The 27,680-nt window shown below is 53.5% G+C and overlaps 1 protein-coding gene across 1 annotated transcript in view; it reads left to right on the top strand.

Annotated features, from left to right (window-relative positions):
* The window catches only part of MNT (MAX network transcriptional repressor), a 30,260-nt gene extending 4,906 nt beyond the window's left edge, over positions 1-25,354 (top strand). Inside the window, exons 2-6 of the mRNA XM_032201173.1 lie at positions 1,218-1,779; positions 4,197-4,238; positions 4,941-5,052; positions 21,556-21,748; positions 23,295-25,354. Of these exons, the coding sequence (XP_032057064.1) occupies positions 1,218-1,779; positions 4,197-4,238; positions 4,941-5,052; positions 21,556-21,748; positions 23,295-24,010 (1,625 nt within the window). The 3' untranslated portion in view covers positions 24,011-25,354. The remainder of the gene's footprint in view (positions 1-1,217; positions 1,780-4,196; positions 4,239-4,940; positions 5,053-21,555; positions 21,749-23,294) is intronic.
* The last annotated feature ends 2,326 nt before the right edge of the window (positions 25,355-27,680 follow it).

Below are 27,680 nucleotides of genomic sequence, written 5' to 3'. Positions count from 1 at the left end.
AGCCGGAGACCTGGAGCACGTTTAATGAGGTTTATTTTGCTAGTCGGGCCACACAGATCGCGTTTACTTTGTCTGGTGTTCGAGGAACATACAGGAACAGCTCCATCAAAGGGAAGGCTGGGAGCCTCGGTGAAGTCCACAGCAGCACAAAAACGCCCGCAGGGGCTCGTATTGCTGGAAAGCCCACGGGGTTACCGTGCCCACTTGAGGGCACAAGATGTGGGGCTGCAGCCCCAGGAGCCCGCCCGGCCCCAGGGGTGGCTGCGGGGCCCGGCCTCTGTGCCCGGGGTGCTCCTGGCCCTGCTCCTGGCCCTGCCTCGCCTCCCGCGAGGGGACGGCCCCGGCCGTGTGATGCCAGCAGGGCCACGGCCGGCTCCTTGGCAGAAGGTCGGGTGTAAGCACTGAAGAGGAAGAGCTGAGATGTTTGCTGTGGGTTGCCCTGTGCCGTTCGGACCCAGATGTGAGCGGGGGCTCTGGGTGGAGGTGTCGGGGGGAGCGGTGCCGGGGGCCGCGGCCGTCCCACGGGGATGGGGGCTGAGCCCAGCTCCCACGGGCATCGCTTCCTTTTTCTCCCCGTTCCTCCCCATTTTGCAACTGTACGGGCTGTTGGGGAGAAGCGTGGAATAAAACAAACAAATTCTCTCTGATTTTGTCAGTACCGGCACTGCAGATTTCTGCTCACACCCCAGAACCGAGGGGGGGCCAGGTCGGAGGTGCTGCCTGGGGCTCCTCAGCGTGCCCTCCTGTGCCGCAGGCCGTCTGTCAGGGCTGCGGGGTCTCTCTTGGCGTGGTCATTTTTCCTCTTGCCTTGCGATTTGGGCGTTCAGGCCTCGGGACGGAGAATCGGCTGGCGCTGGCCGTGTGCCTTGGCGCTGGGGTGGGGCGAGGAGGCGGCGGTGGGGCACCCAGCTCCTTTCTGCCTGCCAGTAGCAGGGCAGGCAGGAGGCAGCCCGGCTGATCGCTCTGAGGGCCGAATTTGGGGGCAGAACCCGTGGCGTGTGTAAGACGTGTGCTGGAGCAAAAGGGACGTGGGAGGGGAGTGAAGCACGGCTGGAGCGCGGGGCTGAGCCCGGCTCCCACAGCTGCTGTGAGGTGTGCCTGGGGGAAGGCCTCGGCTCGGTGCTGAGAGAGGCCGCAGGGGGAGATGTGGGGCGGGAGATGCCGTGGCGGGGAGTCCCGTTACCTTACTCACTGGCGGTGTCCCCTTTCTCTTCCAGACGAGAATGAGAAGCACGAGAAGCTCCGCCTGGAGCGAGAGCAGGAGCAGCGGAAGGCCAGCAGCGCGCCGCGGGCCAACCATGCCGCCCCCCTGGAGGAGCCGCGGGGCGAGCTGCTGGTGCCCATCTCGCCCCCCGCCCCGGCCCCGCCGCCGCCCCCGCCGCTGGCAGCCCCCATCTCCGTCATCCCCATCCCGGTGGTCGCCAGCCCCCCGCAGCCGGCAGCCCAGGCCGCGCTGTCCCCGCCGCTCGCGCAGCGCCACCAGCCCCTCGTAAGCACTCCGGGCGTCACCAAGGAGGCGCCCGCGGTGGCGCCGGTCATCCAGCGGCCGCCGGGCCCGCTGCTGGCAGACGGCAAGGCCGGCACCCCGCCGTCGGGCAGCCCCAAGCAGCTCCAGCACTACGCGGCGCCCGTCCTGGCCATCTCGCAGCACCATGTGGTTCAGCAGCCGATCCAGCCCCAGCCCCTGCAGCACCCGGGAGCCGCCCCGCAGCTCGGCGCCCTGAAGCTGGCTCCGGCGGAGGACGTGAAGCCGAACGAGCAGAAGAAGCGGCCTGGAGGGTGAGTGTGAGACCGGGCAGGGGCAGGCGGCGGGGCCTGAGCACCGCAGTGCCCCCGAGCAGCTGCTGCTTTGTAAAGAGCGGCCAGATCAGAAACACCGAGGTCCAGGGATGTTTGGGTGGCTCTTTGTTTTTTTTTGATTGCACAGTTTCTTAGCTCGGTGTCTTTTGCCCCCCCCCCCCCCCCCCCCCCCCGACTAGAATATACAAGGGTTTTTTGGTTTTGTTTTTCCCCCAAGCCAGAAGCGTGTTAGGAAGCAAGGCCCAGCGCTGCCTGCCTGCCCTCAGGCAGCACCTGCTGATGGGCTTTGGGCTCTGCTGATGGTGCTCAGGGAGATCGTGCAGCAGCCCTTGCAGGAAATTTGTTGAACACTGGACTGTGCTCTGGGAAGTTGTCTCCCAGGACAGAGATCAGAGGAGTTGCCGAGGGCCTCCTGGAGCTGGAAGGGACTCGAGGCTGTTTACTCCGTCCCCACCCTCAGACAGGGCTTGTGACTCTGCTGCTGCTCCTGGTCAGCGTCCACCTTGCTCCTAAGGACTTTGGCTCCAAAGCACAGCGTGCTAGGACGTAGCCTGGTGTTATTTCTTGGGCTATTTCCAGCGGACTGGGAGAAGAATTGATTCCCTTCCTCTTTGTAGCAACCTTTTACCGCTTTCCTTTGCCCCCTGCAGTCTTCCTTTCTGCAGGATAAATGACCTGGATCTCTTCGGTCTTTCCCCTGGGCCCTGTTACCAGACCTCTGACCATCACCACGCTGCCTGCAGCTGATGGTGTTTCTCTGGGACTGCCCAGACCGGGGGGGCTAACCCCGCAGGGACACGGCTGCGTGCTGTGCCCTGCCTTGGGGCTGGGGCCGGGCAGCGGGGCTGTGCTCGGGCTGTGCTCAGGGGTCCAGAGGAGGTGCTGGGGCCCGGTGCCCCCTCCTGCCCAGCCAGGTCGCAGTGCCCAGCTCATCCTGCTGGGCAGGGCTCGAGCTGCTTCTCGTCTCTGGTCCTCCCCACCCGAACTGGTGCTGGTGGGAGCTGGGCAAAGTGCAGTCCCCTCTCTGAAGCCGCCTGCTCGGGAGAGATGTTCCGGCCAGGTCAAAATCTGGCCTTGCTGCTTGCCCCCTGCCCGCTGGAGCTGAGCGCTGGGCGTGTGGCAGCGCGCTGGGACATGGCAGCTCGCTTCCTTCCCCTGGGTGCCCCGCGTTCGCTCCCGTCCCCTGTGAGGCAGCACGGGAGGAGCACGAGCCGTGGGGTGGCACCGTCTGAAACGGTGGAAATAACGCAGACAGAACTTCGCAAAGATAAAAGCCTTGGTAAAATGCCAACGCAGCTCCTCGCAGAGAGCTGGCGATCTTCAGCCCCTGTCTATAAACCGCTCGGCCACGGGGCTGGCGCTCGGTTGCGTGCTGTGGGCAGGGTGAGCGGGGCCCGGGGGGTGCTGTGCCCCCAGCTGGGGCAGCCCTGGCCCCGCGGGGTCGCTGCCGGCGCTGTGCTGGGGGTGCACTGCGTCTCCCGCTCCCCAGAGAGGAGCTATTCTGGGTGTAAGCGCTGGGAAGGCGCTTTTTCCAGCTTGTAAATGTTTCATGGGAAAAGGCTGTCAAATATTTATTTTTAAACTCCTGAGCAGTTATTAAATATTAACCCACCTCCTGCAATGCTCACCTCGCTGCCGGTGCGTTTTCAACCAAAAGCACCAGAAGCAAATAATCACTTTGCGTACTGTCAGGAGGGTATCAAACTCCCCACGAGCCTGCTCGTGTGCTTTATCACCACTGTAGCTGCAGAACTAAGGTAACGTGAATTTGGCCTTTCCTAGAAGTTCTCCCATGACCTGGGGAGGTAGGGACAGACCAGAGCCCCCCGGGAACAGAAGCCGACCCTGGTTTCCCTTCAGCAGGGCCTGGAGGATTCCTGGATTACTTCACTTCATACTTGTGTTTGGCTGTGTTATTTCAGGCACAATAAAAACGAAAGAGGTTTGAAGTATGTCTGCCAAGTCATGTGTACTTTAATTTGCAACCGCATAAATCTCACCCCGCTGGAGTGTAGGCGTAGCTCAGAAATGGGTCAGAATCTGGGCAATCCAGGGCTGCACAAACACACACAATTCAGACCTGGGGTCTCCCCCTGTAGCTGGCAGTGGCCGTGTCTGCGTGCACACCGACGCGTTACCCCGGTACCTCCTTGGAGCTTGTGTGCAGCCTGTGGGTGATGCTTAGCCCATCTAAATGCATGCGGAGTATGGGGTTTATCTTGATAGAGTACAGGTAGATTATGTATGCAAAGAAAGCAGTGATAGCTCAACAACTCTATTGCTCGTTAATATTTGCCTCCGTATCCTAGACACACACACGCTGCTGAACGTAGAGGTTGAATGGCAATAGTTTTAAACCTGACACTGAGTTTATCTTTGTTCTGTTTGGGTTACAGGGTTGGGACCAGGGAAGTACATAATAAATTGGAGAAGAACAGGTGCGTAGAAAGCCAGGGTTTTGCTTTTTTTCAATTATAATTCCCTTTCACTTTTTACTTATTTTTTGGCCTATAGTCTGTCAATATTTGTTTGGCTTGGGTTTTTTGCTTTTGTTTTTAACAAATGACTTGAACAAAATTCTTAGTTACTTTTAATGAATCTTGCAATATTGCTTTGCTTTCTTATAGCTCAATTCTGCATCTCTTGCTTCCCAGTATGTTTTATTTAGCTGCATAATTGCATTGCAATAACCCTGCAAAGCCCTGATCCCGCAAAGTAAATCCCCACGTGCATAACGGTGTGATTTCTTACTTGATTTGAAGTAACAAACTAACACGTGTGCAGCCAGAATACAGAATAAAGACCAGTCCCTGCTCTGACGCTCCTGTAGCCTAAATAGCCAAATCAGAAATGTGGCGCGAGTGAAGAGAACAGCCCAGGGAGACGTGATATTTTATTTAAGATCGCACGATGGTTTCCTGCCAAAGCTAGGACGAGAATCCGAGCCGCACAAGGCACAGCCCAAAGCCTGTCTGCTGGGTTGAGGGGGTGCAGCGTTAAGCACGCAGGTAGTCCCGGTGACTGCTATGCACATGTGTAAGTGCTTTGCTGGATTAAGGCCCAAATTAAGCTTTAGCCCTCTGTGAAATTGATTTCTGGTGTGTGCTCGCAAGCTGACAAACCACCTGTGTTTTCTTTAGACGTGCACATTTGAAAGAATGCTTTGAGACATTAAAACGCAACATCCCCAACGTCGACGACAAGAAGACCTCAAACCTCAGCGTCCTAAGGAGTGCCTTGCGATACATCCAGGTACCGATGGCGTTCGGGTGGCTGCTGCTTACTGTTGGCCGTTGTCGTACGGCGCTTTGTCTGCTGAAACAGAGAGAGACAGTGCTGACCTGCCTTAAACCGAGCTAAATATCTGCTTCCTGTAGTGAAAAGGAGAGAAGTGAACCCGCCCTGCTCTACCCCCATGCAAGTGTAGTCACGTAAGCTCCAGATTTCCAGGACTCGTAGGTCTTCTAGGAATGCTTGCTTCATGCAGTCTCCTTGTACTTGAAATCTTATCTCACTGTAAGCCATCAGTACCAGCAGCAGTGATGGACCGGGTGGCTTTCACCCTGGTGCGACAGATAATCTGGATGACCCTAAAAAGGGACATCTAGTCCAGTATATGCTGCCACTTTTTTACTTGGGGAATTTTAACCCATGTGATTTGGGGAGGTTTTCTGTTTGCTTAGCCAGAACAGGCAGGCTTGTTCTGAATGTCTCGTTTTTGATGAGGTGGAGGTGTCAGTGCGTGTCGCTTACGTGGAGGCAGGGAAAGACTGGAGTTTAGGGTTAAGTGAAGTGTTAACGTTTGCTTAATTGTTTTTGTCATACTGACACGGTCGGCAGTCTCGTCAGCTGGCTTTGTCCATTGCATTGTTCTTAACCAGTACGTTTTCCATGTTGATTGTGTGGGAGAATGGTTAATAGTTGCCCAGAAGTAGTTCTTAGAGGTGTCCTCCGTGACTGTGAAGCCAGTAGCATGTAATGCAATCAAACTCTTTCTAGAAAATGGAAAATTTGCTAAATTCATAGCACTCTCTTGCAAGTGAAGACAGCCAGTAGACCTCCAGCATTTTGGCTGGAATAAAGGGTGCTGAGGACTGCTCACAGGTGGGCTTTCCACAGTGGTGTGTTGTCTGCTTTTTTCTCTTTCTTCCCGTATTTCTCAGTATCTCTCAGATGCCATTTTAACTGTATATCAGAGGTACTGGGCACTCACTGCTCACCTTACCTTTTGTGTGGAGCATCTCTAGGTACTCGCTGACTGTGAGAATTGGGCCAGCTCGCCCCGTCTCAGTGGCCTTAACCCGTGATGTCCCTTGCAGAGCCTTTGGCTAGGGCATGGAAACCAGATTGTAATGGGACCCGGCCACTAGAGAGTAGCAAACAAAAAGAAAAATCTGTGTTGTTTAAAAAGGTCACTTCTGGAGATGTGGTTGTATTATGGCTAATAGGCATCAGAGAAGATAAGAGCATTTCATTTGATTTCGGGCAGCCTGGTGTCAGCGAGGAGATGAGCTCTCATTAGCGCTAACGGAGATGGAGTGATCGCATCGCCTGTTCTTGCACTTGGGACTCGAGTCCAGTCGTGATGCCACGAACAGAGCTGTTCCTCGCCTGCTGACACTCTGTGAATACTGATGCAAGTGCAGGTCTGTCCGTGAGCAGGCACTGCTCTCTGGCAAAATTTTTGCGCTGTGCTTTTACAAGACAGCTTAAAATGCTCTTTGAGGCTGTTGGTGGGGGCGGCCGATTCTTTTTCTCCTTCCCCTCTAGATCTGTCATGAAATCCGTTGACTCTGATGCTCTGATGCAAGGCACTTCTGTGCTCCCCACGTGCGTGTGTACAGACAGCTCTGTAAATTGCTGGGAATGGAACTCTTGTCGTGTTTTCTTAGGAAGCGTAAACTACTTTTTGATGGTCCACCATGTGCCCATGGATTCAGAAAAACACTTCAGTTTCTACCACGTGGGTTGCAGTTCAGTGCCACCTCTGAACTGCCGTCACCAGCGTGGATCCTTTGGCCCACTTCTGTCTCTCTGGTTTTGCCACCTGCAAATAGCAAAGGGCAAACGAGGCAGGCTTGGTTGCTTGGTTTTGGTTTTACTTCCTATCTGCCCCTCTGCTCACCCCTGGAGCTTTGCACAGGTGAAGGGAGCTCCGACCCCAAGGCGTTTGCCCTCAGGTGAGCAGCTGCAGGTAGGGCTCGGAGGGACACGAAGACGCAGTGCTGGTGCTCTGGGCCCGTGCAGCGTTTCCACTTGGGGTTTGAGGGAGGTGTAAAGATGCAGAAAACATGTCTGGTGACTGCTGTGGTTCACTGGTGCGTAATTGCTGCTGACAGGTTAGGTTAGGAGTTATTTATTCTGCTGGAGAGTCAATGTGCGTTCCTCATAAGCTGCTTTGAATTTCATAACAAGAAAGGGAAGGGGAAATTCTGAGCTGCCCTCACCCAGCCCCGGCTCTGGGCACTTGCTGCCCCTGGGCTGGCAGAGGGGGCCGGAGGGGAGCTGTGGGCCATGTGGGAAGCGCGTGCCTCGGCAAAGAGCTGGCCCTGAAGTGCTGGGTCCGGAGGCCACGGGCTTGCTGCCAGCTGCCTCGCCGGGAGGCTGTGCAGACACCGCAACCCAGAGCGGCCTCGGACCCGCGGCGGGGCACGGCTGGAGAACCAGGTCAGGGCCAGCGCAGGGCCCGCTGCGGCCGGTGGGTGGAGGCAGGAGACGGAGCCTGGCCTGCGTGGTGATGGCGAGGAAGGTCGTGCTGACTCCATCCATCCTGGCCCGCCCTCCCTCCCTCCTTCCTTCCTTCCCGGCCAGGAGCTCCCTGGCCTCCAGCACCCTGGCCACGTGCGCAGCGCACTGATGGTGGCCCCGGGCTGCCCACCCTCAGTGCCCACGGGCCCTGGGCACGGCCGAGCTGCCTCCTGCGTGAGCTCCGTGCAGTGCTGCTGGCAGCGCCTGCCCCTCGGGGGGCTGCCCCCAGCACCGGCCGAGCATCCCCGGGGGCTGAGCAGAGGAGGTGCCACCCCCGGCACGTGCAGAGCAGCAGTGGGGCCATGGGCAGCACCTCGCTGTAGGGCTGGGCGAGGTGAATCCCAGCCTCCTCTGCAGACAGGAGCCGGTTACAAGAGCAAACAAAGGAAACTGTCTATTCCTGGCAGCAGGAATACAGAGCTAGCACCCCCACACGTGGAGCGTCTCCGTCTCAGCCTCTGCAGCCTTCCAGCTTTCTGCAGACAGCCACAGGGTACCGCGAGTGCCGCGCCGAGCCTGCACGTCCCGCTGACGGGCTTGGTGCTGGCCTCTCTCCTGCAAGGAGAACATGGGATTGTACAAAAGGGGTTTAGAAATCAAGACACAACATGGCAAAGTGTTTGTTCACAAAAGAAAAAAAAGCCTTCCACAGGAGGAGTGCAGCATGCCAGCCCTGAGGCTCTGCCTAGCTGATGAGCTGTGCCCGCAGGAGTATGAGAGTGCGCTGACTGCTGCAGCCTCTCTTCCTATGAAATCCTTTTTCCCCATTCCAGCTGGAACTTCTTAGAAACAGGCTGTTTGTTTCCTTGGCCGGGTTTGAACATTTGTATCTGCATCAAATCAGATCAGTCAAGAAGTTAAATTCCAAACTTCCCATGGAGCCATCATTCTAATTTATCCTTCGAGCTGGGTCTGCGCTCTACAAGAGTAAATTAGAATCTCTGCAATTAAGCACACTGTTGCACAAAGGAAATTAGGCTGAACACAGCTGGAAGTTAATAATCCTTTTAAATGGCGATTCGGTTTTAGGCAGTGCAGGCTGTTGTGGTGCAGACCAGCTCTGTGGCTTTCGGCTGAGGGAGTTTTGTCCCCTGCAGGTGGCGGTGGCTTGGGCTCCGTGCCTGTGCCAAAGTGTGTGCTTGTGCAAGCCACCTGCCCTTTGTGCCTCGCCGTCCTGCCTGCTGCAGGCCTCCTGAAAGTTCCCCTAGGTCCTCAAGTGCCATGGGGAGAAATGCAGTGGGAGGAAGATGCTGGGGTCTGCTTGTGGGGAGCAGTGCCCGGGTGCCCGTGGCAGGGTCAGGACCTGGGCAGAGAGCAGCCGGCCGAGGCCATCCCTCGGCGAGCAGCACGTGGGGGCTGCAGCGTGCTCACTGCCTGGGGAAGGTGCTGCTGGGGCGGCTGGGGAGCAGAACTGGGAGCAGAGGACTGCAGACGCAGTTTGTAGCCAGGACTCCGGTGCAGCTGGGTGTTGTGATTTAATTCTCTTTGAAGGATTCCTTGCCCCCTAGGAAATGTTGTAATCATCGTAGTTGGAAGCTAATTGAAGCCCTTAAGCAAGGCTGTTTTCTCCTCTGTGTTCTCAAACTGCGCCTGTCGCTATGGTACCTGAACACCTTCCAGTTTCAGGGGTTATTTCCTATTGCATAGTGAGTGTGAAACAGCATCCAGGCGATGAGCTCACCGGGTAACACCGGGACAGCCAAAGCGGGCAGCCTGCGAACAGCGCCGAGCCGCAGCCCCACGGCCCTGTGCTCACACTGCAAGTCCCGTTTGTCTGCCAGAGCTTCCCGTACAACCAGAGGCAAATGCTGGTCAAACAACAGTGTGCTTACAAAATACCAGGCAAAGCTGAGCTTCCTGAAGCTTGCAGGGGGCAAAGAGGAGAATCCCTGGCAGCCCTCTGTGAGCAGGACACGCCTGATCCACGGGACTGCGTGTGCTGCTTAGCACGAGGCTTGGAAGAGCACTGAGGGGGGAGAAAAGGTGCTGTGATAACACGCCAGCTCCAGTTGTCCCAGAGGGATACATGCTCTGTATAAGCAGTGGACTTCCCTTACAGATTCGCAGAGCTCATCTTCCAGTCCGACTCGCTGCTTTTGTCGTATTGGAGATAGAAAATAACTGAAAATAACTTAAATGAACTAGGGATTGACCCAGATGTCATGTGTTGCCAAGGAAAGGAGCAGGAAGGGGACAGTTTCTCCCTACCTCAGGAGCCAGGGTTTAAATTATGCCCAGCGTCCTGCTGATGGAGTGATACGGGAGCAAAGCCACTGCCACCAGCTCAGGCCTTGCCTCCTGCTCTGTTTCTGCAGCCTTCCCAGTAAGCACAGAGAAATTCTTGTTGCTGAACAGTCTTCTGATTTTTCTGGATGTAGATGCAGTGTAGAACAATCTTACGATTTTTCTGCATGTAGATGCACTTAAATAAATCTGTACATGAGTGACAAAGCCTTCGGAAGTTACACAGCTGCTGGGGTGAGCGGGTGGCAGCCCCGTGCTCTCACTCAGGCTGCCCACCAGCAAGCCCAACAAGTGTGTTAGCGCAGCACAACATCACATCTGCCCCTGGGCCGGGCTCTGGGAGCAGGGTGCTGCCTCAGGGCAGATGAGGTGCTGCAGCAAAGCTGTTCTCGGGGACGCCAGTGCTGAAGCAACCCTGAGCCCCATCCCGGGATGCGGGAACAGCTCTGGGACAGCTCCAGGAGCAGGAGCAGCGCCTGCCAGGTTGTGTGGCCCTCGCTCAGGTGCCCCCTCGGGCTGAGTTCATGCTAAAAGCACAAAATGAAATAGTGTTGTACTGGACTCGAGGTAATTGACATCTCTTTGGATTCACATATAAATGACCGCATTGTTCATTTTGAAGGAAATGTGCCCAATTTCCTCGTCTGATTGCAAATGCAGGCTTCCTCCGCTGACCTCCCGTTGCATCGCTGCCGTGCCCTCAGCTGACCTGCTGACAAGGATCAATGTCATTGCCCTGTGTCAGACGTAACTGCTTCAGAATGAAGCTAACGCAAGGACAGCATCCGTCAGTCCCAGATCACTGCCAGATGGAAAGAAAAATAGTTTGGCAAACTGAAACCAGTGGACAGGGATGTGAAATAGGAATAAAGCAGGGAGTGATGATCCTAGGAAGCAAAAGGGACTCTCTCCTTTTCTAAACAAAGAAAACCACCAACAACATGACCCTGCAGTAGAGAGTGTGTCAACATCAACGTCAGTCACTGGGTTTTGATGCAGGAACCTTGCCTCATTTTGTTATCATTACCATGCTGGTTCCTTCCATTTTCCTTGTGTCTGCTTCCTCCTTTGTCACCTCTTTGCAGCCTGAGCTCTTCTGCCACCTCTCCTCAAGTCACCACCTGAGCTGAGAGCACAGGATGCTCTCATAAGGTGAACAATAAATTACAGAGCTGGTTCCTGACCTCCTGCTGGGAGTAGAAACCCCTCATAAACTGATGGATTTGCGCTAATCAGTAATGCTAATTGTTTGTGTGAAACATTTAAAATATCCTCACCTGGTCTCTTTGGCTCAAACTGCATGAGGTGACACACTGTGCACCTAAAAATGGTGCAGTTTCCCGTCTATGCTAACAATAACCAGAACAAGATGAGTGGATTTGTAAAGCCCTTTGGTAATGCCTGAGTTAGGGTTCACACGTTTCATAGGTAAAGGAGGACACCCCCAAGGGAGCGCCTTGTGCTGCAGAGAGGTGCCGTGCCGCAGACAGAGCCCACGTATCTCTGGTTCGAGTTTGGTCTGCCTGCAGTCCTGAATAAGAAAAGAGAGCTCCTCTGCGTTCCTGCCCTGTAGTGGCCGGGTTGTTGATCAGGATGCATAAAACCAAGCGGTGATGCTGAATCTGATCGGTCCCTCACCTTGGAAAGCGTGCCCGTGGCTTGTTGTGTCGGTGTCGTCGGGTTGTTTTAATTCAGTGCCAGCTACCGCCTGTAAAACTTGCCCGGTAGGAACCTGAGTCCATGACCAGGCTCAGTGCCTGCTTCATGTGAGCAGCACTCACATGCAAAGCGGAGCTGCTGTGTGTTGTTTACCTGGCCCGATCAATTGATTCTATCTTGTCTAATTAGCCTGAATTTCATCGCAAGTAATAAAGGCTTCCAGCAACAATAGGCTGTGGTCATGGAACAAGGGTATGGGATCAGCTGTGGGCGTCAGAAAGAGATGAGAAATCGGACTTAAAGAAAAGAAAAGGTGTTCAATAAGTAAAGCGAATTGGAACCTCCTTACAGCTGTGAAACACTGAACTGGAGCACGGGGCTGGGCTCCGCTGCAGGCAGGGGGAGCTGCACCGGCACAGCAAGTGCAGCCCCTGCTCCTCGTGGAGCCACTGAAGGATTGATTTTAGCTTCAGGGCCTGACGTCAGGCTGCATCCGCACAGGAGGAGGGGTTCGGAGCCTGAGAGGCTGGGGGAGGCTCTGAGCTCGCTGTCCCTCGGCACTCGGCGTGCTGCCTGAGGCACGAACTCTCGAGTTCCCGCTGCTGGGCATCCTTCAGCAGCTTCCAGCACGTAGCGCGGGGCCGTGCCTCGCGTGCAGCAGCACTGTCAGATTGTTTTCCCTTTGGATAACCTGCACAGTCATCGAGTACGAGGAACTCGGGATTCTCTTCTTGAATCAGGGCGTGCAGTGCTCCGGCTGGCGCGTCTGCTGAGGGTGATGTGGGCCCCGGGGGGCTGCGGACGTCTGAACCCAGATCCCCAACCAGCCCTCACCACCTGGGGCGAGACATCCCCAGAGGGAGGCTCTGTCTAGAGAGCAGTCGGTGGAGTAACTTCATTTGCAGCAGTAGCCACAAAACATGTCATGCAATAGAAATAAAAAAGCCGGTGTTTGGACCTTGTGGGGTGAGTGGAAGCCGTCCCCTTGCCAGAAGGGATGGTGATTTTCCTGAGCGGTGTCTCACTCGTGACTCACACACAGGAGTTTGGAGAGAGTAAACAAATTAATAAATCTTTTACATATTTTTTTTAGTTGCTAGAAAACCCACAGCTATCACCCTGCTATCATTTGGTAATAGCTTTAGGAAGCGCTTAAGGTTCTGAAACACAAACCAAAGCTGGCAGAGCGTAGCAGAGGGTTTGGAAATGGCAGCTGTGTTGCAGTCCGTTTCGAGTACCATTGCTCATACTCCTGGTTGCTGTCAGAGAGCAGGCACGGGAGAGGCGTGCACGGGATGTGACAAAAGCAGTGATGTGTACAACCTGATTGCGTGGGTTTTATTTCACGTATAACACTGCAGAAGTCACCTACCATTAAAGGAAGGCAAAAACCCCAATCAGCGACAGCGAAAAAACTCACTAACAAAACAACCATTTTGTTTTGTGATTTTGCTTTTCTCTGAGAGCCTGATAGGAAGAGCTTACAGCCCCACGGCCCGTGTTACCCGGGGAGCTTGGGTTCCTGTTCTTGTTAGCAGACAGCAAAGGTGTGTGCTGATACTCTTTGCAATTATAGGGAAGTAAATACTGACCTCGCAGCACTACAAACAGTCACAAGAAAACAGAAGCGCTGTGTGTGCCTCACACAGCAGAGTTCAGCCCATGTTGCACAATGCTTTGCAGCCATAGGTGTCAGGGCAGTCCTGCTCAGGCAACTGCAGGATAATGAATGAGGGGGGGTTCGAAATTACAATACAGCAGCAGGAAGTGGTATCAGCTTCACCTCCCGTTGTCATGTCAGTGCGACTATGATGTGATGGAAATACTGATAAAGCGTCCTTTGGAGATGGTGGAAATACAAGTACAATTGTACAGGGCCCCTGTCTCAGTTCTTTGTATAACCTGCAGTGATGCTGATCCTGCTTGTGCCTTTCTTCCCTGCCAATTCTCACCGTTCTGCCCGAACACTTCTCTGTGGGCAGCTGTGACTTCTGTTCCGTCTCTTTCTCTTTGAGTCAGGCCATGGGAAACCGGGTGACTGTAGGAGGTGGGTGCCATCTGTTGGGCACGATCACTCCCTGTGTCTGTTCTTTGAGAAAAGAGGAACTGGCCCTGGGGATGGTCGGGCATTTTTCTGCAGCACTAGAAAGCCCAGCTTGTGTTTCGGTCCACATCCCAAAAGGTCTGAGATACTCCCAGCGGCACTTTCCCCTCACGTGGTGGTTCATTCTGCAAACAGACTCACCCAGGCAAAATGCTTCGTCAGGTTTTGAGCACGTCGGGTGCTCCCAGGTAGCTCAGAGCCTTGTGTTAATCCTGGGGCAGTGTCTTTAACGAGGTGACCTGGCACCAGGGCCTGGCTGTCAGCTGCCGTTCCGAGAGTAGGCTCCAGGATGTGTTGGAATTGGTTGCTGAGATACTGCATTTTTCTCTGCAAATTGCTACACCAGGGAGAAAAGGCATCTGCTAGATACTAATTTGTGTGGCCCTGTAGGAATGCCCCGTGAACCTTGCAGCTTACAACGTGTCTTGGCCAGTCAGCGTCTCAGTCACATTCAATTTTGATAGACTTCAATAATAGCTAATATATTTAGTAACACAAAAGCTGTTGAGTGTCAATAGGCTGGTCTAAAAAGGGGATAGTTTTAGGACCAGTTAGGAAACATTACCCTTTGTTCCCCTTCCTGCTCCCCCATCATCTTGGGGCCAAAGCATGGCTTGCATGTAGGGGTGCCCAAAACACCTTGTGGCTGCTCAGGGCCTCTGTGAGATTGAGCAAAATCGGAACTCACTTCTTGTAACACCTTCTGTGTTGCACAAGTCAGTGAATTTGTACAGGTTGGGTGGCTGAGAATTACGAAAACTGTCAGAAAGGATTGAACCACAAATACAACTTTTAATTTAGAATTCTTGCTCTGCTCCGCTGTGCTAGCTTAGAATTCGTTGGGATTCAAAGCTCATCGTCCCCAGCAGCTGGCACCATCCTGTGGCTTTATGCTAAGGGTTTTGGGGGGCTCTGGGGCTGCCTCAGCCCAGCGGGGAGTGCTGGGGCCTGCAGGGGTGCCCCCGCTCCAGGGCCACGGCAGTGAGCAGCGGGGGGACTCCGGGCACCGGCCGTGCGGGGACGGTGGGCACAGGGCAGGCGCGGAGCTGCTGGCGCTGGCAGCCGTAAACCCTCCCCGTGCACGTTTGTGGCATTGATTTGTGGCCTCGCGCAGGTGCAGGCGTGGTTTGTGTTTAACCACGGGCTTCTTCATGCTGCCCTGAGATCGGTTCTGTTCCCTCCGTGGCCGAAGCAGCGAGGGAGGGAGGTCGACAGAAATCCTCTGGTGACCCAGATCCGATCTGTGGGCCGTAGGTGGAGCTGCCCGATGTGAGTCACCAGCGCTGCCCTCCTTACGGCGGGGGAGAAACAGGGGAAGGAGGCGATGCAGGAGCACCGGCGCCTTCCCGAGGCAGCAGGAGCTCAGGCTCCTGAGACCCGAGGCCGAGGCATGCGGTGGGTGGGAAGGGGCCACCCGGCTCTGCCCAGGCAGGGCCCCCGGGGAGGCCGTGCAGCCAGCATCTGCCAGGGGAGCGCTCATCACGGGGAAGCCTTCGCCTGGTGCTCCCCGGTGGCAGCCGCTCGGAGCCCCGGGAAGCCGTGTGTGCGCCTGGGGGCTGAGCCAGACTTGCAGAAATAGGCACAGAGGGGGGGCCGTAGCCAGGGCCCATCCAGAACCGTGCTTTGTCTCGCGCAGCAGCCGCAGTGAGATGCCTCCAAGAAAAATAGAAGAATCCCGCAGCACGTAGATGCAGCGATAACGTCTCCACATTTATCTCCTCCTCGTCTCTAGCTGTCAGAGATTCGGCTGTAGCCGGAGCTCAGCTGCGGGTTGGCTCCCAGAGCTGCTGTCTGCGCGTCCCACGTACACCCAGGAAAGGCTCAGGAGTCTCTAATCCGGTGATTTTGACACTAATAATAATCGCTCCTTGAAACGCGGCGTGATTGATTTTAGCTTGCAGAAAACTATTAGTTCTACCACAGACATATTTGCCGTGTGAAGCAAATTAAAATTACTTGATCAGTATAATTTTCCAAATAACAGACCCCACATTTCGGGGTATTGGGGCATCCAGTATCTCCTAGCATCATTGAAAACATCTCACATTTCCTGAATGACAGAGATTATTTAAAAAAAAAAAACAACAAGAAAACCACACAAACACTCTTAACACATTGTCATTGCAGACAATACTTCAGTGTTTTTTTAACATTGGATTTCTCTTACCCTTGAAAGCCATGTCAAAGAATGGGGCAGACCTGCTGAACTGGTAAAAGCCAGCGTGGTTTTGGTGATTGCCACCGGGAACTGCTGCGCCTTGCCTTGGTTTGTGTTTGCACTGCGTGTTCCAGTCATTTGCTGCTTCTCTCTCTTCTTTTTTAAGTCCTTTATTCTTTGTCTTTTTTTTTTTTTTTTTGGATTCTTTGTCTTTTTTTTTTGGATTCTTGCTACCCTCTATCCAGTAACTATTTATACCTCCTTCAGAGAGCTGTGCTCACGGGAGGCTCGATCCTCTCGGAGCTGCAAGGCCAGTGCAAAAAGCCATTTTTCAAGTGCATTTTTGTTCCAGAGATTGTGGCCCACTGTGTTTTTTATCAGGAATTTTATGTGCTAACAGTGTGCAAATAATAAATAGTAATAATAATACGTGTTCTCATTCTCTCATGACTCTCTTCTCCAGACAGATTCCCTATTCTGTGAAGTATTTCTAGATATTTAGCTCTTCCTCTGCAAACCAGAGGGAGCGTGCTGGGTGCCCAGAAATACGATGGTCACAGTCCCCTCAGCAGCACAGCCCTTGTCACTCGCAGGAAAGCCGGGACAGCAGCTGGCTCATTTCCTGAAGGCACAGAGCTTGCTGCGTACGTGTGAGGCTGAAGTCACATCCTAGAACGTAGCACTGCGAGGTGGGGTTTGGTTTTGGTGGTTGTGTGAAGTGTTAGTTCTGAGAGCTTGGGAGACTGAAACTAATGGAAAGCCAGCGGTAAACAGCCCCGAATCCTTGCTCTGCACCTCCTCCTTCCTTTCCTCCCTCCGCAGACAAGCTCTCACCTTCCCAAAGTCAGCAGGGAAGGGAGCTCCTGCAAGACCCCCCCACGGGCTGGTGCTGCCCGGGGCCTGCAGGGACACGGCTGCTCCGCGTGTGGGCACTGGCAAACAGCAGCTCTTGGTGGATAGCCACAGCCAGATGTCGTTCTGTGTCTGAGACCGAGTGGTTGTCAGATAAAAGGTGCTGAGCCCGTCGGTGCTTACAGGGAAACGCAGCGTGTGCTGCCTCCCTCGGCAGTGTCGTGCTGCAGCCTGAGCCTGTAGGTGAGCCTGCGCCTTAGGGCCCCGGAGCTCTGCACGCTGTCCTCAGGTTCCCTTGCCTCTGGGTTGGTGAGACCGGAGCCCTCTGCCGAGCAAACGCTCCCAGGAAAATTCATGAGGGATGGTGGCAGGTCGGTGCCCAGCTGGACCTGCTCCCGGCTGTGCGGCCGTGGGCAGCAGGGCAGGGATGGGGCAGGAACGGGGCAGGCGCTGCTTCGGCCGCTGGTGGCGGCGCTGTGCCTGTGTTCTGCGGGAGCCTGCGCGGCCCCGCTGCGAGATGGCATCTGTAAGAGCCAGCCGAACCATGCAGTTGCCATGGAAACGAGGGATTTTGTTCCCATGGCAACCAGCCGAGGCTTTCCCACCAGCCAAGCGAGCTCCCGAGAACAAGCGCCAGCCTCACCTCCGCTTGGGGCCTCATCCTGCCCGGCGCTGCTCTCTGCCAGGGGCAGCCCAGGCCGTGTGTGGAGGCTGCGGGCACGGCCTGACGCCACGGCCTGACACCACACAGGATGCCCATGCAGGAGGCAGGCACCTGGATTTTGGGCTTGCTCTGGTTCTCCTTCAGCACTGCAGGCTCGGTCCAGTTGGGCACGCGGTTGCTTCAGTTTTAAAGAAACTGTTCCTTGCACCTGAAGAACTTGATAGAAGACATAGCGAGATACGAAGCAGTAATGTCCATAATTAATATGAGTCATATAACATCCCAAAAGTACCGCAGGTGGGTGTAACACCTCTGCCAACAGCCTCGGGGACTTAGGCTGTTTGGGGCCTGCGCTTCCCACAGCATGCTGCCTTCCTCGAGGCGTTCCAGGAGGCAGGCTGGTGCCATCCCGCTGCCCTGCTGCAGCGTGGCAGTCCGTGCAGGGGTGGGAGCCTTTTCCTGGGATTTAGCTGTTTTCATTGTGCCCAGGTGTCAGCACGGTGCATGGCACCGCACAGCCCGCACTGACCGGTCGGGTTCTGCTGCAGTCTGCGGGGTGCCGCACGCAGGATGGCGGCAGGGGGGCTCCTGGGGCCCGAGAGCTCCGCGGGGTGTGCTCCGGTGTGTGCAGCCACAGTAGCCAAGAGTTAAGGAATCTGGTTCAAAATCACAAATCGCTCTCATGATTGCTCATTGATGGGGAATTTTTAATCGGTGCGCGCTGTGTAATAGAGCACAGCAGCTGAAATGTACTTCTGGAAACGCTTATAATTGAAAGTGAGTTTTTAAATTGCTAATATAATGCCTATAAGGGGAGCTTTTTAATAAGACCTTTTAAGCCTCACTGATGCCAACTACAGGGTTAGCATTATTCTTGAGGCAAGCGCAGAGAGCGTCGGGAGCATTATTTTCCATCTTGACATAAGAATAAGCAATTTAATTACAGCCAGCTATAAAATGGAAAATTCTTTACAGTGACAAATGAGCTTTGCAGTGTAGTGACAACAGTAGTTTGTTTCTGGTTTGTTTACCAAATAATGGCAAGTGGGATGCACACAAGGACCAAATAATGGCTCTGCAGTGAGAACGGGCACAAAGGCGCAAAACGTTCCAGCTCGTATCGCACCGTGTGCTTGCTGCCACTGCAGTTGTTCTGGTTTGCTTTAATAATCCGTGTGGGAAAAGGCGGCTTTGAAGCTGGCAGCTGCATGTGTTGGAGGAAAAGCCGATCGCATGGGTAGCAAAGGCAAACCCCGTATGGATTTCGACTTGGTCGCTGCTGTTGCAATAAGAGATGAGAGACCTCACCATGCCCTCCCTTCCTCGTCACCGTCTCCACGTGTGCGGGGCGGGTTTGGGGTCAGGCAGCACCGCAGCCGATACGTGCAGCTGCCCGGCATTGCCTGGCTCGCACCCAGCCAAAGGACAGGTGTGTTTTCCCTGGGATTGCTCCCGTACTTTGCATCGAGGCATGCTGACGTGCGTGGCTGAATGACCTTGTAAATACAGCCTTCACTTTCAGAATTGTTCCGCCCTTCTGGGAAATGGAAGAAACTGCCCAACAAGAGGGATTCTCGTCCCTGCAGCACACTGTTCCTGTGTGCTTTACGTGGCCCCTGCTCCCGGTTTCACGTGTGGTCAGGAGTTAAGCTGCAAGAACTCTGAATGCTCTGAGTGAAACCACCAACTCCTTTTCACTAGAGCTGGCAGCTGGTGTGCACAACTTCTCAGCCGCCAAAAGCCACGGGCACATCCGCATGAAAAGCAGGAAATCCGTGATTTCTTCCTGGGGTAGAGAGATCGGCTTCTCCCACAGCACTGTCAGGGGCCGTGATGTGTTTGTAGGTTTTTTTCAAGTGCCTAAGGAGTAAAACAAAAGCCAGATTTAACGGTGTGATTGTCACGATACCTTCCTTATGCTGCAGCGTAAGAGTTGCCAGAGCAACCAACGCTTCCATTCCTTAACGTCGAAAGAAGCAGTCCTGCAGTGCTACTGGCACAGGAGAAGGGTCTGGGCCGAAATGTGGTGCCTGGGGAAGAACCATGCTGGCGGAGCCGCGCGGCGTTGCCCTGTGCCAGGCTGGTGCCCTGGGCCCAGCCCCGCAGCACGGTGGAGGCCTCACTGCCGGCAGCGCCATGGCAGGGCCGGGGCCCGCAGGCCTGGCGGTGACCCAGGGGCTGTGGCCGTGGCTCCTGCTCCCTCAGCCCTCCTCCAGCGAGGGTTGTGATGTCCCTGAGAGCGCTCCTGCTGCCACCCGGTGCTGGCGGAGCTGCCTGGTACACGGCAGGGATTCCTGGCCTACTGACCGCAGCGGCAGGGCTGGGCAGCCTCGTGGTTCAGTGTTTGGGGTTCAGCTGCTTTGGGTGCAGCCGTCCTTAAAGCAGTGGCTCCCGGGAGTCTCTGGGGGACTCCAGACTGGTCCTCGGCTGCGGGCAGGGAGCTCCCGCTGTGGGACCACGGCCCAGAAGAAGCTGCAAGGCGGTGCAGAGGAGAGCAGCATCTTCTGGGCAGTGACGGTCTGAGTCTTTGGGCCTGGATCACACCTGGGGAGTGCATCCTTCCGCATCCTGGCTGGCAGCTCAATCTTCGTCCCAGTTATAAGCACTTTATCAAAGCCTTCGCTGTCGCCTTCCCGGCAGCTCCCAGTGGGAGCGGTGCTGCAGAAGTGGGTCAGACACAGCTACAGGCCTGCAGCTGGCCCGCGCACACACCTCAGCTGAATGAAATTTCAGACCTGGAAAGACAGGTGGTTGGCCATTTGTATGAAGTCCTTTTGTTGATGTTTAATTCTTAATTGCGTATTTTATGGAGTTTCAGGGTCTCCTCTGCCTGTTTGAGTTTTAGGTCTACGTGCTAATTCTGTTGGAAGATCCCAAGGGTTTGGGTTTGGTGAAAGCAGTGTCGGTGTGGTCGCTGCTTATTTTAAAAATAAATGTAACCGCCGTGACTTGCTTTTTTTTTTTTTTGTATAGAGTAGGATCTGTTGTGATAATACTGCTGCAGCAAGAAATTCCTGTTTCAGAAAAAAGGTGGAGGAGACCAGTGCATGTCTCTGAAGGTGTTTTCTGTTTGAGAACATATAGGCAAGCGCAGTCACAATACTAAGGTCTGGCTGACCCTGTGGTGTTTCTGATGTGTGACTGGAAAGCCTGGCACCTGACGTGGGCAGGGTGATGCGCAAAAATTGACCCATCGACAGGCAGGTGCCAGGTTGGCAGTCTGCCCAGGGGGCCGCCGATGACACTGCTCAGGAAGGAGCACGGGCAGATGATCACCCCCCCCATCAGTACCAGGCCCCCAGCGGCACCGATAGGAAGAAATGCAGGGGCAGGAGGGGGTCTGCTCCCTGTCCTGCCATCCCTTCTGGGCTGCGTCAGCCCCTCTTACCCAGCCCAGCTTGCAGGGCATCCTCTTGCCCTGGTACAGGAGATCCAGGCGTGGGAGATGGCAGAATGGCCAAGCTCCTGCTGGGGACACGGGCGTTGTGCTGCAGGGGCTGGGGGGCTGGGGACAGCTCTGCTGGAGCCTCCCGGGCTCCCCTTGCAGGGTAGCACACACGTGCAGCTCCTGCAGGGCCCTTGGGACTGTGCCTGCAGGGGGATGCTGCTGGCACAGAGCAAGGGGAGGTGCTGGAGAGGGAGGCAGGCTCTGGTTAATTACACTAGGTTCGTTACTAAGCCGAGTAGCAGCTCAGCCGGGAAATCCGTCTTTACGTGGCGAGCTACAACAAAACACATCCCAGAATAGTTCCTGAAGGATGACTGGGGCCAGCAGACTCCGGCCATCTGCTCTGCTGCCTCCCGGCACCTTCCCCTGGAGTGCGCCTGGCCCGACGGGTCAGAAGTGGAGAGAGAAAGAACTGTGGAGGTCAGGAGAGAGAAAGAATGCAGGAAGAGGGTTTAATTTTCTGTCTGTAGAGTGGCAGAAATACTCTTTTTATTTTTTTTGGAGAAATACTTTTTTTTTTTTTTTTTTCAGAGAAAAAGCTTCACAGATTTTCCTAAGGAGCTTTAGGCTGTTACCCCCGCAGCTGAAGTGCCTCACCCCTGGCGTGGTTAACCATTTCAGCTTTGGAGGCTCATCAGTTTTCCTTCAGAAAACAGAAAGCGGTTGGCCAAAGTAACCCTCCAGGCTTTCATGGCCAGGTCTCCTCCTTTCCCCTTCTGCATGAATTCGAAAGGCATAACTACATCTGATGAGGTCTACACCAGTATAACTGGTAACAGAAGAAAACCAGTAATGGATGTGGGAAGGACCGGGTTGGCATAGGTTACATTTGTCTTTTTTCTCCCTAGATATATTTTTTTATTTCTTCCTGTCTTTAGACTTTAAAGAGAAAGGAAAAAGAATATGAGCACGAGATGGAGCGGCTGGCAAGAGAGAAGATTGCTACCCAGCAGCGACTGGCAGAAGTGAAGAATGAGTTGAGCCAGTGGATGGACATCATGGAGATCGACAGAATTATTCGACAGACAGTTCAGCCAGAGGATGACCAGGCATCTACCTCGACAGCATCAGGTATCTGCAATTTCTCTCTTCTTTTATCATCACTGTACATCACCGGCACAGCTGTGTAGTGGTGGTGGTGTTGGGAGTCTTCATTTAGCACTAGCACAGTTTCTTTGCATTCAGAATGAAGTAAGAGGTTTTTAAGTGTTTTGTAATCATTGATGCTGGTCTAATAAAATACTTCTACTTGTGTAAAGTACACTGAAAATCATGCCTCAGCAATGTTAGGTAAATACAAAGTGCAGGTTTGCACATTCAGCCTGCTAGTATCTCACATGAAGCTCCCTGCTCTCAAAATGTAGTTTCCCTCTTGCACAGCTGTGCACCACTGCTCAGTAGAACTGACTGGTGTGTAAGCATCTTGATGTATTTGTGCATGGAGGTGGGAAGGTGTTCAGCCATGCAGAGAAGAAGGAATTGGTACAGGAGAGATCACCAGAGCATTTGACCAACTTAACGAGCCTTTACGTTGCATGAGAAGGATTCACTATGAAGATAAAATGATACTAATGAAAATCGAGTGTGCTGCTCCCAGTAAGAAGTTTCTGTGAGGTAGGAGAGTGCATGCGTTTCTCCATACCAGTGATCTGCAGCAGGAAGAATAGGCAGTCGTGGATGGACAGTGCTTTGCTTTCCAGGGATTGGAAGGGGGTAGCAATTCTTAACTATTGGCAGCAACTCCTTCAAATCATAACAGCGTTTGCTCTTGGTGCTCCAGGCAGACGATACAGCAGCTTCCAGAAAGGGAAAACATGAACTTTCTGGTTCATTCGGAGTCCTGTATTGGGTTCGTCACCTTTGAACATGCTCTCAACCATCTCCAGGTGGAGGCTGAGAGTAGGGGTGCTTTGTAAGTAGGGGCATCAGCCGGCTTCAGCTGAAAATGATGTCTTCGAACTACTCCTAACCACAGCGCTTGCAAAAGGGAAGTACGTTCCCTGGTTTTCCTGCTGCTTCCGTGTCTTCTGAGATTTTTAGTCTACTGCATGGCTGTCCTCAGAACATGCAGTGCAAGGTGCCCTGCTCACGATCCTCATCTCCTTAGGGTCAGTATTGCCGCATTAATTTGTGGGCTGAATGGAGACTCCTTTTTCCAGAAGCAGGCTGAGGAACTTGCTGCCATGTTTCTTCATCGGTGTTTCCTTTCTGCTCTGGGAGCAGAAGGGGTAGTTCCAGCTGGTAGAGCAACTTGCCAGGATGAGAAGTCCTGTTCTCTTTGTGCACGGAGCACTCCTAATCCCAGGTTGTCTGTCTGCCTCTGCTCAAGTTGCTTCCCATGCCTGCCAAGTGAGATCTCTCAGCCTTTTGTGGGCACCCCTCTCTGGGCTGAGAGCCTGGCTCTGTGTCCTTGTCCCACACGCAGAGAAGAGAGGGATGTGCCCACCCCACTGGGGCTCAGTGAAGCCTGCTGTGCTGTGCTGCCCTTCTGTAGCTCAGCGTCTCCTCCTGCTGCCATCTCTTCTGCTTGTGCTGCCATGTAGGAGAGGCTGGTTACCCCAGTTCGTGCTCTGCTTTCTTTTTTATGGGAGTTTCTTCCTTTCGTTTTTTTTTCCAGAGGGTGAAGACAACATGGATGAAGACATGGAAGATGACAGGCCAGTGAACTCTTTACCAAAACTAACCCAGCGCCAGCACCCAGAGCTCCTGAAAGCCGTCCCTTCAAATGCTGCTTCCCATCACCCAGCAGTTTTGCCTCAGCACCTGTCTATCCAGCAGAAACAAACCCCAGCCCACGCACAGCCTCCCATCCAGACACAAGCACTGGTCCAGCCGCAGGCGATCGTCCCAGCACAGACTCACATCGTGGCGGCTTCGACCGTGCAATCGACTGTTATTGCCCACACCGCCACTACCCACGCCTCGGTCATTCAGACTGTCAACCACGTGATTCAGGGTCCACAGACCAAGCACATTGCTCACATTGCACCTTCCACGTCCAGCCCTGTGCAACTTACCACTGCTGCTCAGCCTATCGGCCACATCACTGTGCACCCAGCCACCATCAACCACATGGCCCACCTCGGCCAGCAGCTGCCCATCTACCCTCAGCCCGTGGCCGTCAGCCAGCCTGTGGTGAGCCACATTGCTCACACTATCTCTCACCAGCAAGTGAATGGAACCACAAGCCTTGGCCAGCAAGCGGTGATGGCCAAGCCTGCTGTAGGAACCCAAGTTGTCCATCACCCGCAGTTGGTTGGGCAGACGGTCCTAAACCCGGTGACTATGGTAACCATGCCATCATTCCCAGTGAGCACACTGAAGCTGGCCTAGAGAGGATTGTCCGACGGCGCAGTCGTTGTTGGGAACCTTTCCTAAACTCCATACATTCCAACCACGTCCGACTCCGCGGGAGGGAAGTGCAGCAAACTCGGAGTGGCGGGGTGTGCGGGGCTGGGGCTGGCTCAGCCGCCCGGCCGTGAGCCTGCCGGTGATAGCGAGACGGGGCCGCTCTGCACTTGGGTTTTGCTAATCCGAGAAAACTTCAAAGACAGTTGTTCATGGTGATTTTTTTTTCCTTTTATGTGTAATCAGTGAAATATGGATATGATGTTCTTAAGACTTTAATTTTCCCCTTATATGTGTTGCTTCTTTGTAGAATAAAATTGCTGATCTCTTTATTGAGACATTGCGTAGAATGGGAAAAAATCATAGAAGTCTATATTTATATATATGTGTGTATGTGTGTGTATATATATGTATATACATATATATATATAAATATAACATTTGAAGAAGGCCTTTTGTAAGGTTGATTATTTTGCAGGATTATTAGACAAAATTCATTTTTGGAGGAAGAAGACAGAGTGTCCTCTCTAAACAAGAAACTTTAAGATAGATGGTTTGGTGGACCAGGGTACATATACAGTGACAAAAAATGCGTTAAAGGTATTTCCCGTCAATATATTTCAAAAAAACATCTAAAATCACTGTGACTTGTTATGGCATTTCAAGGAAATTCTCCTACCTACTGAAAGGAAGAAGGCAAAAACGCCAGGAGGCCTGCATGGATGAACAAGGTCTCCTGATGAGCTCCTGGACAAACTCCAACATAAAAAGGAAGCCTCCAGAGGGTGGAAGGAAGGAAGGACAGGTAGCCTGGGAGAAAATAGAGAGAAATTGTCTGAGCAGCCAGGGATCAGATTAGGAGAGCTAAGGCCCTGATAGAATTCAATGTGGCCAGGGACATTAAGGGCAACAAGAAAAGTTCTGTAGATACATCGGTGATAACAGGAAGACTAGGGAAAATGTGGGCCCCCTCCAGAAGGAATCGGGAGACCTGGTTGCCCAGGATATGGAGAAGGTTGAGGCACTCAGTGACTTTTTTGCCTCAGTCTTCACTGTTAGGAGCTCTAGCCACGCTGCCCAAGTCCCAGAAGACAAAGGCAGGGACTGGGAGCACGAAGAAGTGCCCAGTGTAGGAGAAGATCAGGTTTGAGACCAGCTAAAGAACCTGAAGGTGCACAAGTCATGGGACTTGATGAGATACATCCATGAGTCCTGGGGGAACTGGCAGATGAAGTTGCTAAGCCACTATCCATCATATTTGAGAAGCTGTGGCAGTCTGGTGGAGTCCCACTGACTGGAAGAGGGGGAACATAGCCCCCATTTTTAAAATGGGAAAAAAGGAAGACCCAGGGAGCTACAGGCCAGTCAGTCTCACCTCTGTGCCCAGAAAGATCATGGAGCAGATCCTCCTGGAAATTATGCTAAGGCACATTGAAAATGAGGTGATTGGTGACAGCCAGTGTGGCTTCACTAGGGGCTAATTGTGCCTGACAAACCTGGTGGCCTTCTTTGATGGGGTTACAGTGTTGGTGGATAAGGGAAGAGCAACTGACATCGTCTACCTGGACTTGTGCAAAGCATTTGGCACCATCCCACACAATGTCCTTGTCTATAAACTGGAGAGACCTAGCTTTGATGGAAGGGTCACTTGGTGATGAAGGAATTGGGTATGGACGGGCATGCTCAAGGAGTTGTGGTGAGCAGCTTGATGCCCAAGCTGAGAAGAGCGATGAGTGGTGTTCCTCGGGGGGTACTAGGACCGGTGCTGCTTAACATCTTTGTCAGCAACATGGACAGTGGGATCGAGTGCACCCTCAGCAAGTCTGACAGCCCCAAGCTGAGTGGTGCGGCCGACACGCTGCAGGGAGGGGATGGCACCCAGGGGACCTGCAGGCTGAGAGGCGGGCCTGGGCAAACCTCGTGAGGCCAAGCACAAGGTCCTGCAGCTGCGTTAGGGCAGTCGCGAGCACAAACAGGCTGGGTGGAGAGCAGATTGAGAGCAGCCCTGAGGAGAAGGACCTGGGGGTTCTGGTGGACGAGGACGAGAGGCTCAGCATGAGCCAGCAGTGTGCACTTGCAGCCCAGAAAGCCAGCCGTACCCTGCGCTGCACCAAGAGCAGTGTGGGCAGCAGGGCAGGGAGGGGATTGTGCCCCTCTGCTCCGCTCTGTGACACCCCCCTGGAGCCTGCGGCCAGCTCAGGCCCCCGGCACAAGAAGGACATGGACCTGCTGGAGCGGGTCTAGAGGAAGGACACGAAGATGATCAAGGGGCTGGAGCCCCCTCCTGCGAAGACAGGCTGGGGGAGTGGCGTTGTTCAGCCTGGAGAAGAGGAGGCTCCGGGGGGGCCTTATAGCACCTTTCCAGGGGGCCTACAAGAAGGCTGGAGAGGGACTTCTTACAAGGGCACGTAGTGATAGGACAGGGGGTAAGGTCTTTAAGCTGAAAGAGGATAGATTTAGATGAGATATAAGAACAAATTTTTTGCTGTGAGGGTGGCGAGGCCCTGGAGCAGGTTGCCCAGAGAAGCGGTGGATGCACCATCCCTGGAGGTGTCCGGTGGTTGGAAGGAGCTGTGGGCAGCCTGATCTAGTGGGACGTGTCCCTGGCCATGGCAGGGGGGTTGGAACCGGATGATCTTTAAGGTCCCTTCCAACCCAAACTGTTCTACGGTTCTTTGAATACACAACCAGACTTCATTTGTTGCAGTTTTATAAATTACTTGACTTTTATAGCTATGTCAAAAAAAAAAAAAAAAAAGTTTGTTATTATTTTAATGGAAGACAGTGTTTTGTTCAGATGTTTTTGGTGGGGTTTGTTTTTTGGTTTGACTTGGTTTTGCTAATGCAATAATTGGTTTTTCAGAATTCTGTGCTTGGCCCTCCCAGTTTCAGGATTCCTTGTGCCAGTCCCAAACCCCAGGTTTCTTGGGTTTATTTTTATTTTTTTACAGAGGCAGACACTTTGTGCTAGCAACTTGCAATGTGTTCATCTGGCCTGATAGGATGGAACTTGGGACAAGAAGACCAACGGAAATTGAATTAATTTGCTGCATGGGTTACTTTTCTTTGTTAGTTTGTTCCTGAACTGACCACACTTTAGTGTGGAAGTTAATGGATTAGAGAAGGGATAAATGTGCATGTGATATCTTCCAAAGTGCAAGCAATTTTGACATCTTTTTTTCTTTTGGGGAAAAAAATAGTCTTGTGTAGGATAACGGTATAGTCCACAAGCTCAGTATGCATAACCTGACAGTGAGTCTAACAGACTACAGTGAGACGTGCACCAAAGAAACCCCACATCCTAAGTAACCACCTTGTTCCATCTTTTCTGGTAGTGAGGTCAGATCTCGTTGCAGTTAATGGCAAACTCCCACTGAGAGTGAGGGATACTGATTGCTGGTCCCTGCCAGGCTGCCTGGGAGGTTGCTTTGGATGTGTTTTATTGCTGACTGAATATTCTGCTCCTTGCACTGTTCTGTCTGTATTGCTACTGTTCATGATCTTTCTGTTCCTTGCACCATTTTGCATGTAGTATTACTATTAACGTTCTATTTTCCATCTTCCTCCCTTCCTAAAAACAAAAGCTCTGCAGTCCTTAATGCAGGTAGAATTCCTGTTGTAGCCAGGGGACGTTCTCCTTGAGGCAGGATGAGAG

Source organism: Aythya fuligula, chromosome 20, assembly GCF_009819795.1.
Source record: "Aythya fuligula isolate bAytFul2 chromosome 20, bAytFul2.pri, whole genome shotgun sequence".
In the NCBI taxonomy this organism is placed as follows: Eukaryota; Metazoa; Chordata; class Aves; order Anseriformes; family Anatidae; genus Aythya; species Aythya fuligula.
The sequence above is the reverse complement of the archived record's forward strand: the minus strand, read 5'-3'. Positions and strand labels throughout refer to the sequence as shown.